Here is a 13,205-nt window from a genome sequence, read left to right on the forward strand (position 1 = left end):
GTGTGTGTGTGTGTGTGTGTGTGTGAAACAACTCTTTCAGAAGGAACACATATCAAATATCCTGCATTTCAGATATTTACATCACAACCCATAACCATAGCAAAATTATAGTTATGAAGTAGCAATGAAATAATTTTATGGTTGGGGGTCACCACAGCATGAGGAGCTGTATTAAAGGGTCTCAGAGTTAGGAAGGTTGAGAGCCAGCCACTGCTTTAGATGACAAGGCTGGGAGTACCCATCAGCTGTTACTTAGCTTCTCAGTGAACTGATCATGTAGAAAAGAGTGCCAGCCCAGGAAAAGTAGATGTGTCTTTTTTTTTTTTTTAAAGCAAAACAAAACTTCCAACAATGTCATGAACACTTATGGGATGCTTATCTTCTGTGTGGGGACCCTGCTCCTTCACAGGAAGCTCACAGGTTCAGAGGGAGGGACCCTAGGCAAAGGGATGGTGGATATCTTGCACCAGGCTGCAGTTTTATCACCTGCTCTTAGGTTGAGAGACCCTGTCACATGATGACTGTACCTTTCAGGGATGGAACAGGGAGGGGGGGATAGCTTCATAGGCGCAGTGTATGCATGTGTGCAGAGACCAGGAGGAATGCCTCTGGTCTGGACTGCCCACGGGGCTCTCATTCCAAAGCCCATTCACACCAGAACTATTCTCACACAGAACCAGTCAGAACACCCTTCATCTCTCTCTCTCTCTCAGGGAAATTTGTTTTCTTGGATCAGAGTCTCTCCCTTCCTGGTTCTCACCCAGTAGGCTGGGCTGGTTGGCTCTGGAGCCTCAGGCACCTGCCAGTCTCTGCTTTCTTAGCACTAGGATCACACACACACACACACACACACACAGAGACAGAGAGAGAGAGACAGAGAGAGAGAGAGAGAGAGAGAGACAGAGAGAGAGAAACATCATGCCAGGATGTTAGCAGATTTTTACTCCCGGTCTGGGAACTGAACTCAGGTCCTTATGCTTATATGGCAAGCACCTTATCTTCTGAGCTGTTTCTTCAGGCCTGTATTATTTTTAATGGGGTGAGATTCATGTACCATAAAAGTAGCCATTGCCAAGTGTTTCCAGCTGCATCTACTGCTGTCACAGGGTTATATAGTCCTTTCTTCTCCAGTGTGCCCCAAACATTACCCCCAGGGACTGTGACATTCATTAAACAACCACTACCCCTTCCCTCCTTGTCCCACCCACTGGCGACCACCACCTCTAAGATCTGCTATTCTGGATACGCATATACACAGAATACCAGCATGGCCCTCTGTGTCTGTCTTCCCAACAAGCATCGTTGCCAGACTCATCCACACAACAGCACATGCTTGAATCTTACTGTGTTCGCCTTCTCCAGCAGCTTTGCCCACCTCCCTTTTTCTCCATCCCTATTTCTGCTAAGGAGCCAGGCATGCCTCATTTCTTGCCTGTTTTAACCATCTACCTGGAGTTTTTTTTTTTTTTAGCTTACACAAAGCAATTTATTAACAGAAAATAATTTGAGAAGTCCTGTTCACAGACGGCGACCACGACGACCTCCCTTCCTTCGAGTGCTGTCTGAGGGGATGGGGGTGACATCCTCAATCCGCCCAATCTTCATCCCAGAGCGAGCAAGAGCTCTGAGGGCTGACTGGGCTCCAGGTCCGGGGTCTTGGTCCTGTTTCCTCCTGTGGCCCGAAGTTTGATATGCAGGGCAGTGATGCCCAGCTCCTTGCACCTCTGGGCCACATCCTGGGCAGCCAACATGGCTGCATAGGGGGAGGACTCATCTCGGTCAGCCTTTACCTTCATTCCACCAGTCACTTGGCAGATGGTTTCCTTGCCAGAAAGATCGGTAACATGGACAAAGGTGTCATTGAAGGATGCAAAGATGTGGCAGACACCAAATACATTCTCTCCTTCAGCCACCTGAGGTCCAAGGCTGATGACCTGCTCTTCCTTCTTTTTCTTCCCCTTGCGAGGTGCCATTTCTGAATGTCGTCTCCAGACTCCTCCACCGGCCTACCTGGAGTTTTAAACCCAGTCTTTCCTTCCTAGTCCACTGTAAAATTCCCAGAAGCCAAGTTTAAACACGTCAGCTCCCAATGCTCTTGAGCTCTGGGTTACATTTCAGACATACAGTCGGAAGCTGGAATTGGTTCAGGAGCTGGGCCACCTCACTCTACTTCAGCTAACCCCAGGTCTGTTCCAGACACACACACTTCTACCAGACCAGCAAGCCACCCACTGCTCCTCTGAACACAGGCGGCCCACTTTGTAATTCTCTGTGTTCCATCACTCCTCTTCTGATGCGTCCTTGTCCCCAGATCCAGCTCCAAGTACCCCACATCCCCTATCACGAGGCCTCGACTCTCCATCTCTTTCCACTGGTCAAGGTAACAGACTGTCCCTTTTCTTCCAACTGCCTGTAAGAAGTTGTACGTATGTGTTTTATCTCTTCTCTGGGAGGTAAATTCCTTAAGGGCAGGGTGATTCTTTGAACTTCCACAGGCCCAGTCTTGCAAGCAGACATGCACTGAATTTGATGAGCCATATACAGTAAGCTGGGATATTACTTGTCCAATAACACCAACCAGCATAGATGGGGTATTTCTGTTATCCTGGTTGTGACAGGAATATTTAAATCACTACTGGTTTGGTAAAGTATCACAGCTTGCAACTCCTTTTCCCTCTGGCCGATTCTTGAAGAAAATTGGTAAAGGCAGAAGAGGGTAAGGGAGGGTGGGACTATCTTACTTAGCATCTGCTACACAGGACAAGATTTAGAAAATTTTGTCTATTGTAGCTCAGACACCTCTGAACTGACAGAAGGTTTTGTTTTGCTTTGTTTTTTTTTCCCAGTAGATATTTGTACATGTGTCTTCTTGTCCCCCTTGTAGGGGGAGACATCACGGTCCTGTTTTGTCTTGCAGATGGAGGGTTAGTGTCCAGCCATTGTCCCAAGGTTGCCAAGAGACTGTAGACAAGTTCTTACATGGGTCTGGGCTCTCTGGAACAACATGAATGAATGGTTCTCTCTGGACATTAATGGGCCAGCCATAGAGTGAAGTGCTCTGAATAAAGGGGGATTTGTTGACATGGCTTTGGGGAGGTGTGGATTTGGAAGAGCTGTGCTCTTTTTACCCTTTGTCCCATCTAATCTGTATATATTCCTCCATCCATCCATCCATCCATCCATCCATCCATCCATCCATCCATCATAGGATTGGGGTTGGGGAGCAATTTGATTTTTCAGGAGAGACAGATCAGCCTTAGTATACAGCTTAGGCTGCCCTTGAACTTGCAATTTTCCTGCCAGGACTGTAGGCATAAAGTCGATCTTAGGTTCTGTAATGTCTCTTTGAAAACAGAAAGCTAATAACATTATCCCATAGATGTCTGCACTTGTTACTACATTTGAGTAGCTATCTGGAAAGCCAAACAAAGGGCTCTGGTTCCTGGGTAGCTGTTTAATTAATCAACTGATTACATGTATTAAGTGCTAGGTATAGACCTTGTGTACACTATTTCAGTGCTGTCCACTGGGCTCCAGCCCCAGCCCCGCTCTGGGCTAAATTGTAAACTGAATAGCAGCAGCAATGAAAACAGGGTTAGTTTGAAAACTTTCCAGAGGGATGGTAGGATTTTCTGGAGTTTCATCAGGCTTCAGAAGTATGCATAGTGTCTATTGTATGACAGAGATTACACATGTAACATATATTCCTGTGACTTGGGTGCTGGCAGTGCCTTTCAGTTCATTTGGGCTGTACTTGTGTTCCAGGTTCCTTATGGATTCTTGGTGAATGTCTGGCCTCTCCAGCTCTACATGGGCTAAGCAGCCTCCTACTAGTCCTGGGTATGGCAGTTGCTCTAGGTCTCACCCTACCTTAGTTCCAGCCCTCTGGCCCACTAAGCTCCCTCCTTGCCCTGGTCTTTCCCCCTGGCAGAGCATCTTCCTTACACACCTCCAGTGAAAATTGCCTGACTAACGTTACTTGTCCTGAGCATTCAGCTCCTTCAGGACTTCCTTCTGGAAGTCTTCCCACATCCTGGGTACCTTTGTGGCATCTCTCACAGGTGCCATTGCACTGAATAGTACACTCCACTTTCCCCCTAGACTAGAGGCTTCCTGGCGTTACAGCAGCATTACAGCATTTAACCCAGGTAACAGCTGCCGTGCCAGGTTATCCTGTTTGCCATGGACTTTTGAGACGGGAACAGGGGTAGCCCAGGTGTGGCAGCTAGTTAGGGCCAAGCCCACAGGCATCTCACCATCTAATGTCCTACAGCATGATGCTTTCCTCTCTCCTTGCTAACACATGGCCCACCACCCATCACATGCTCAGTTGATTTATTGATGTTCGCCTACCACGTACCTTAAAATGAATGATGTGTCCCTTGGAGACAATGCCCATGTCTTTCAGATCTTCCTCTTCCAGAAGCAGCAACCGCTTGCCTGTGATGTTGTTCTCCTTAAACAAGCTTGGGTATCCACTCATCTCTACAGAAGACTCGCCTGGGGGAGAAGGGCAGAGGGCAGGGAATGAGGCTCACGCACAGCCATGACAAAGTTAGCTCCACAGATACAAGGGTGACTCATTCTACTTGCCTTTTCTGACGAGCTGCTGAACCCAAAAATACTGCGAAGAGAGGACACACATGGTTTGGGAGGTTCACATACAGTCAGTAGTCATTCTTAATGATTAAAGTCTTCTATAGATTCAGATGTCTCTAACTGAGCCACAGAGGAAAGATGGAAAGAGCCCTCTTGGTAGTTTTAAAGCCTCAAGCTTTCCAATTGGAGATATTCCTCCTGTAGGTGGATTGGGCAGCTGAGATGCTTCTGAGGGAGAGTTTACATCTCTCCTAGAGGTGCTGCTATAATGACTTTTCCACTCACATGGGCAGGTGCTGATTGCCGTGGTACTTTTCTCAGGAACTGTATGAGCAACAAGGACCACACAGTCATGGGTAGAGAGATGGGCCAAATGAGGATGCCTACTAGGCCTGCCAGGGCATGGCAGCCGCATTGGGGGGGTGGGGAAGAGGACAGGCAAAACATGGTACTTTCTGTGTCCACTGAGGTGGTTATACCCAGGGGTCCCTTGTCCTTGAATATCACTGGACCCCTGTTTACTGGTGGCTAACATTACCTTGGTGAAGACACACAGAGGAGCGGCCTAACTCAGTTATTCTGATTTCCTGACTCCCTTGACAATGGACTTTTAGCTAAATGGCACCAGAGCTACTTGACCTAGCAGCAAAAACTGAAAGAAGCTCCTAGAACTCAGATCTTTCAAATCCATCTCTTTTCAAAGGAGATGGACCATGCTTGTTGCTGGAGAGGAAGCAATTATGCACAGAGTTGGCAAGAGGCTTGGCTTCTAGGGTTCTGGGATTGAGAAACAGGAAGCTGGCACCTGGCTTCTTTACTTTGTGGAGTCTATGCTGCTGCCAAATGCTAAAGGAAGCTAACTTCATAAAGATACAAAGGGCAGAGGGGCATGCCCCAGCCCCATAACAGGCTGAGCTGGAGAACAGCTCTCCTGGAATTCCTAGTCATGAGTCTTTTTATTGAGATGTCTTGGAGTGGTTGTCTCCCGAGAGTGGCGCCCATTCTTACCAGGGCTACCTAGCAGTCCATCTTCTTCATTTAAGGATGATCTTGAGCTTGTGAAATGGACAGGCATGGACCCTGAGGTATCTCTCTCTCATCAGCAGTTGTCAAAACCATTTCCCATTAAGGAAGCAGATATGGAGACAGAATTGACTACATGGGTTTGTTCTTCAGGGAGTCTACCCAGAGCTGCATGTAGCCCTTCCTGTGGACTTAAGTATCCTGCCTCCTGCCATGTAAGATTATGAGGAACACTAGGGGAAGGCCTGAGCGAGGAAGGCAGTTAAGCAGTTTGTCATTTAATGAGCAGGCCTGAGGTGGAAAAGGGACCCTGTGCAGAAAACTCCGTGCCGTCATTGTCTCTCCCCTCCATGCCCAAGTCTTCAGCTGGCATTATAGGAAAGTTTAAGCATCTTTTCAAATATGTGTGTGTGACACTGTGGATCATGGCTTTTATCTTGCTGTTGGTATTCTGCACTCTGGAGTATTTCCATGGCTCATCAGGTTTGAAGAGCTAGTCGCTTTTTGCCATGGAGTCCTTATTTTCAATCTCTATTAGATTATTTATGCAAGAGGAGGACTGTGTTGATTTCTGCTAGTTAGACCCAGATCTCTCTCTAAACTTGTGGTCAAGCCTGTCAGCTTCCTACCCAGATCTAAGGAGGCAGTAACAGAAGCAGCTTACCACATCGTCTTCGGTCCACGCACCAATCTCAAAGGAAGGCAGCAGCTGCGTGGGAGATATGAAGGAAATGAAAAAGGGAAGCAAGATTATCCTAGTCTTTCGGTTTCTGTCTTAGCTCCCCTGCTGCTCTGGCCTGCTTCCACTTGCCCGTTAGGCCGAGAGGAAAATTCGATCCTCAGAGTGAGTCCACGGATGCTGAGCCTAGCAGCAACAACCCATTCTGCCTTATGAGCTGTTTTAGGGGGACTTGGTACAAGTTGATGTAGTCTTCTTTGGCACGGGGATAGGCAGGAATGGCTTTACAGCCTACAACATCACCAGCTATCAGAGCGGCCTTAGAATTCTCAGCCAGTGGTAGGATAATAGAATGATTTACCATCGGAAATTCCAAGCAGCTATAAGTAGCCAGGTGACTATTTTTCCTGTTCTCACGGGGGGCTTCCAGGGCTTAGATATCTGGACTTGCATGGAGGAAGTAGGATATGTGAAGCTGGAACTGTCCTGAGGCGTCTGGTTGCTCTAACACAGACTAAAAGAGCTCCCCATCAGGGATACATGTGGGATGGGGACTTGCCGACCACTTCAGCCTGTGCCAGAGAAAGTTTCACATCAGTATATCCCACGGTTATGGGCTAAATAGCAAATGCTTCCATAAGGCCAGAGTCCTATGGGCTGCTGTGTGGTATAGCCATTAGCTTCAAGTAGCTTGAGTTGTCAAAATGTTTAAATGATTCCTGAAAGAATATGCAAAAGTATCACCCAACCTCTGTTACAAACAGTATATATAGAGTGGGCAAATTGGGAAAAAGATTGTGAGGGGATGGGTACGATCTAAACACATCGTGTACATGTGTGAACTTCTCCAAGAACAATTCAAAAGAAAGGAGTTGATTTTTGTTGCTTTTACTGTGAGTGTGACAATCTGATGGTGACTAAGTTCATCTTTCTAACTTAATAGTGCTTACTATATACCCACATGCTCAAACTGCTAGGAAAGGCAGAGTCCCTATAAGGAATTTTACTAGAACTGAGTGAAATATGCATGGATTATATTTGAGAGAAGGCACTTTTATCTGTTTTTTTTTCTTTACATTCCTAACTCACAATACTTGGTACATTTGCATGTATGTGCGTGCGTGCGTGTGTGTGTGTTTGTGTGTGTATATATATGTGTGTTTGTGTGTGTGTGTGTATGTGTGTGTTTGTACATGCATGTATGTGCATGAAGACCAAAGGACAACCTTGGGTGTCATTCCTCAGGTACTACTAACTGGGCTGGAACTCACCAATTAGGCTGGGCTGGCTCTGAGCTTCAGAGACCTACGTGCCTGTCTGCCCCAAGTACAGGGAGATAAGTGCATGCCACAACACTTTTTATGTACATCCTGCTGTTGGACTCAGGTCTTCTTATATGCAAAGCAAGTATTTTACCAAGCACGTTCTCTATCTATCCCTGCCTGCTTAACTTTTATTGCACTATCTTATAGAATGAATAAAATGGAAGGAGCGTGTATTCAGTCTTTTCAGTGTTGACAGACACACAAAGACCCATGATCCATAGCATACAACAAGAGAATGGAAGGCAAGTGGGTTGAGCTGGGGATTGCAGCCCCAGGGGTGGGGTTGTGGTGGAAGAGAAGGCAAGGGAGAGGCAGTAGGCAAGACACTGGCCATGGGGGATGGAGTGGGTGTGGCATGTTCACTCAACTGGAGCAGAGGATGAAGTGAGCTTGGATTGGAGGAAAAAGAGAAAGAAGCCGATTCTGGGTGTGGCATTTTATTATTACATTTTTATTATTTTAGACCTTCCTGTTAAAAAGTCAACATGGATGTGCAGACCTTGAGAACTACATCTAGGTTGCAAGGACATAAAGCATATATCCGATCAATAATATTCTCCACACACTCGGCTGCTCAAGTGCTTCCTTTCTCTGAGTCACCGAGCTTCGAGGGAGTCACCGAGCACACTCACCTGATTTAATCATGTGGATGGGTGACTGAAGGAAGCACATCTAAAGTTGATCTCGATCAAAGAAAACACATGGCAAGCTTTACTTCTTCAAAGGGCAGCTGGACACAGCTGCAGAAACATGCCATCATCTTTGCCCATTATGGACACAAATGTGGAGGAAGAGACAGCAAGATACTATTATAGTTGGTCTTTACAGGATGTCAGTGCATGAGTGAGTGTGATGGTGTGGTATGGTGTGGGGTGTGTGTGTGTACATGTGTGTGTGCCGGCAAGCGTGCATGCATGCATGTGTGTTGTTTTGACTTCTATATAATTTCCAAATAAGTGTGTAGTATGTGTGTGTATGTATATACGTGGTTTGACTTCTATATAATTTCCAAATGTTGTGTTAAACAGAATTGAGAAATTAAGTCTTTCTTGAATAAAGACTGCAAATGAAATAACCAACATCTTCATCTTTAATGTGCAAAGGAGAGTGGAGTTCTTGCTGCCAGGGCTGGCTCATCAGCATTATGCCACAGGGAAGAGCCTGAACTCTGCCTCACGCTCCCTCCAGCAGGAGTCTGCAGATGCTTGCAAAGATCAGTGAGAGGGGGGCTGGAACCAGGCACTGCAGCAAGACGGTTTGAATTTGGCAAGACAGGGGATAAGAGTTAATGATCTGCAGCCACACAGAGGCTCCCCATCTCCTTCATGTTTTCTGTCCCTTGTTAACATATCAGTGCATCTGCTGCACATGAGTTCTAAGCCTTTCTGTTTTCTTTGGGGATAAAAAAAAAAAAAGCCAATCCCTCACAACTGCCCCTTCACTTTAGTAATCCATTGTTTACACTCCACCAGGCTTGAGGAGAGGAAAGCACTCATGGGCATGTGTGTGACACTGATTTCTTCAAAGGATGTTGGGAATCCAGTCTAACAAAGATCTTATGTACACAGCGACACATAACAAAGGGATTTACTGTCAAAACGTTTATTGCAAAATGGAGTCTTAGAACAAAGGAAAGCAGAGAAAAGTTCACATCAGAATGAAATGTATGACGCCAACTTGGATTTCTGAATACATCGTGGACTCGGTGCTGGAATATCAGATTCCAACTATGAAGTCGGTAACTAAACAGCCTCACCACACAGGAGCACAGTTTAATCTTCCATACAGACATTGTACATGGCATTTGGCATAAGACATGACCACGGAGTGGAGGGGAGAAGACTGTTATGCAGACACAGTGATGAAGCCTCCTACTGAAAGCTCACACTCCAGGGATAGAAATGCTTTCTGATAGCAGGTTTTCAGAGTGCAGAAGCAATATGGGGTGTCGGAGCTAAGAGTGCTCTGCACACGCTATAAAACAGTTGCATTGGTGCCTGAACTCTAGTTTGAAATAATTATCCACATGCCAGAAAGTGTCTCACACAAGCAACGGAGTGCCCACAAAGCTGGGGTCTGAGAAAACATGACCTGCCCCGGATTTCCTGATAGACATTCATTTCTCAACCACAGAATGCTGTGCTGACCGACAGCTGTCAGGCTGGGCTATGTCCAGCAGGGTGGAGCCTCTGCTGCCATGTTACAGTCTACACAGGAAAATGGGTCTTCCTTGAAAGCAGCGGAAGGTGCCTGGTTATAGAAAGAATTACGTCTTACTGTGTACTGTGAAACATTGAGGCTCACAAGGCTGGCTGCCCAAGTCTAGTGTGACAAAAATCGTTTTCAAAGTATCGACAGTTAACTCAGACTAGGTTTTAAGGCCATCTTTCATAAAGTTCTAATGAAAACTAAAGTTATATTCATGCATGGTAACTGAAATGGGTGTGAATCTCTCCTAGACGCCACCCCTTCCCCTAGTCCCTTTAATTTCAACGAGGATCAAGTGTGAATACCTCAGCTGGTGTTCAAAGTCTAACAAACTCATTGCATGTTAAAAAAAAAAAAGTCACTGGTTAAAAAACCACAAACAGCCTTCAGTATTTTCACAGCATCAAAAACAGCATGCCAGGTGTCTTCGACCTTATCCCATTGGCTATTTGTGAAACATTAAAATGTGATTTTGCTTAAAAAGAAAAAAAAATGTTAGGAAAAATTCCCTTTAAATGACTGCAGAGGAACAGCAAGTCTGTCAGGGCTGTACTACTGGGGAGTTACGGCAGCAGCCCTCCCCCACCAATGCAATAATGTCATAGTAGTCCGACAACCAACCTTAAGGGGGCGGGGGAAGAAGAAATCAACTACAAACGGTGTGGTTGGAGAAAAAGCTATGGCTTCATAACATGCAGAAGGTGTCCTTATTGTTCTGAAAAGGCATGGGTGATTTTGTTTGGGGGAAAAAAACTAGAGATGGACTAGCAGATGTATCAGGTTTAACGAGCTTCACAGTGGGGACAGGACAATGCTATGGAGATTGTGGATGAAAACCTTTGCAGGGTGGCGCACGCCTTTAATCCCAGCACTTGGGAGGCAGAGGCAGAGGCAGGCGGATTTCTGAGTTCGAGGCCAGCCTGGTCTACAGAGTGAGTTCTAGGACAGCCAGGACTACACAGAGAAACCCTGCCTCGAAAAAACAAAAACAAAAAAAACAAAAAAAAAAAAAAAAGAAAACCTTTGCAGGGTGGGGCTGCCCCTGGCAAGCAGGATGCCACCAGTCTACAGTAAATGCTGGCTGGCCAAGGTCATGTGACCTCCCAGCTGAGAATTACTGTAGAGGTCCTCAAATCCTACACCTTAGCTTTACGAGTAAAGAAAGAAATGTTTTAAGGTGTCCTATTACCACAATCTATAGTTCTAATTCTCATTCTGAACCTTTACCTTTTTTCAGGATTTCTTTACTTTTGAATTGTGTTCCTTTGTAAGTCGGATCACTGGAACAAAATCTAACACGGATCACTGACCATTTCCAAACCCGGCTAAGAAGTGAGTCAGACCTTTGCCATTAGCATCACTAGAAATTCTTCATGTTGCTAATAGGCATTTCTTATAAAATTAACTGAATCTAAAGTAATTTTCTAGCAATTTTTACAGAAGGTGCAAGAACTCTATGGAGCCTGTTTATATGGGTCACGTTTAGGTATGTTTGCACATTTTAAAGCCACTGGATGAACACCTAATGTGAGCAGAAGTCCAGTGCTCAATGACATATTCTGTGGTTCTAGATAGAGCAGTTGGAAGCTTTTCCCTGAGGTTCATTCTGCTCTACCCTAAATCTTGTGGTTTCTTCATGACAGCACTGAGCTGTGAAGATGGCTGCAATGATGGTAGAGAAAAAGACAGCAGTTAGGAGATGGAAGGTAAAGGCCGTACCTGCCACATTCTCCTTCAGGTACTCACGGCATGCTGGGAAATCAGGAGTTGCTAGGCATCCTTTCTGCTCCCTCCAAGATATGCCGGGGTGGGGCTCAACATAGTCTGAGTATAGAATCCAGTAACTTTCCCCTACGAGCACTATCTGGCTGATTTTTAATGCACTAACATTTTTATATAGAATATGAATCAGGTATTAATTTAGGAAATGCATTATGTGTTCTAAACCAACTCTTAATCAGAGGGTGGTGAAGTTTATGTTCTTACATATAGGGCAGAACTCAACCCTCACTGAAGTCCCTTCACCTTCTTGGGCTCTGTGCAAACATTACGTCATCGTGCAACAGAGGGCCTTTCCTGAGCATGCTTTTAAGACTTCTCCCTCTCACCCCATCTTCCTTCCTTGCTTCAATGTCTAGCACACACTTAGCAAATCCTGCCATTCTGTGACGCTCGCTAATATGCATGCTCTAGGAGTGCAAAGGCTACCACCTAGCTGTCCTCTAGAACTCGGTAACTGGTCCCAGTGAAGGCTTGTTGAACAGGAGGCTTTATTTTTTGCCTGGGCAGGTGTGCAAGAGGCTCCTGCACCTGCCACGGTCTCCTTCAGGTGCTCACGGCATGCTGGGAAATCAGGAGTTGCTCGGCATCCTTTGTGCTCCCAAGACTTTCTGTTTAGGCAGTCTGACTACATGTCTAGAATATGCATGTGCTGAGGATTCCAGCAGGATGGGTGTGAGGGGAGACCCATCTTCTTAGGCAGCCTTTACCTGTCTGTAAACACCCAGCACATGTGGATCCGCCATGGCACACAGGTTCCAAGGGCAACTGAATTAAACCGTTTGTGTGTTTTACATTCTAAGAATTGCTCTCTTTATTTTTCATGAAAGCTATCTACTTTTAACTTCATACTTCTGAGCCAGTGTCACTTGCAATAGATAGTTTAGTGGTCCAGAAGGTTACAGAACTCACTTCTCAGTGTCTCCTTTATTTGGCAATTAATGGTAGCTGGTGCTACCTGCCATGGCCTGGTGCTATGCTACATGGTTATGTACTTTCCTTCTGGGCCTATTTCTTTGAAGTGTGTTAGCATTCCTGTCATGGTAACAAAGGGTTAACAGGTTCAGAGATTAAGTGGTCTACCTGTGACTGCACAGCAAACAGATATCCAGAACATCCCACTAGTTATTTCTTCCCAGATAAAGTTGTAGCGCACACTTTTCATTTTTGATGCTATTTTTCAGTCCTCACTGAGGATTAGAGGCCTGTCGTAGCTCAAATTCCAAAAGACTTCATGACCAAACATACTTAGAAACAACAGTAGACGATGCCTAGTCCTTCCTTGAGATAGAGTCTTGCAACGTTGCTCATACATAGTCTTGCAACATAGCTAATACTAAACCCACTATTGTCCTGCTTCAGCCTCTGAGGGCCAGGATTATGGACATGGCTACCAAGCCCACTTTATGTTATAACTTCTGTATAAAAAAGCCCACCAAAAGTATTTAACTTCCACTGTCAAACGAATGACACCAATTTCTGAATTAGACTGATAACAACTTTTGCTTTAACTTTACCTAGCTGTAATTTTTATGTGAGTTTATACTTTAAATAAGTTTTGGCTGCTAGTGCTAGTCTTCTTAGAGTGCCTC

At 45.5% G+C, this 13,205-nt stretch overlaps 1 protein-coding gene and 1 pseudogene across 2 annotated transcripts in view; both read right to left on the reverse strand.

The window, feature by feature from the left end:
• Positions 1-13,205, reverse strand: part of Map3k20 (mitogen-activated protein kinase kinase kinase 20) — a 158,206-nt gene that overhangs the window by 29,523 nt on the left and 115,478 nt on the right. For both annotated transcript variants that reach the window (XM_028762878.1, XM_028762879.1), the window contains exons 12-14: positions 6,287-6,331; positions 4,594-4,624; positions 4,361-4,500 (exon numbers count right to left, since the gene is read on the reverse strand). In XM_028762878.1, the coding sequence (XP_028618711.1) occupies positions 4,361-4,500; positions 4,594-4,624; positions 6,287-6,331 (216 nt within the window). The remainder of the gene's footprint in view (positions 1-4,360; positions 4,501-4,593; positions 4,625-6,286; positions 6,332-13,205) is intronic.
• On the reverse strand, positions 1,473-1,987 carry LOC114617312 (annotated as a pseudogene).

The sequence above is a fragment of the Grammomys surdaster genome, unplaced genomic scaffold, assembly GCF_004785775.1.
Source record: "Grammomys surdaster isolate TR1022 unplaced genomic scaffold, NIH_TR_1.0 136, whole genome shotgun sequence".
Classification (NCBI taxonomy): domain Eukaryota; kingdom Metazoa; phylum Chordata; class Mammalia; order Rodentia; family Muridae; genus Grammomys; species Grammomys surdaster.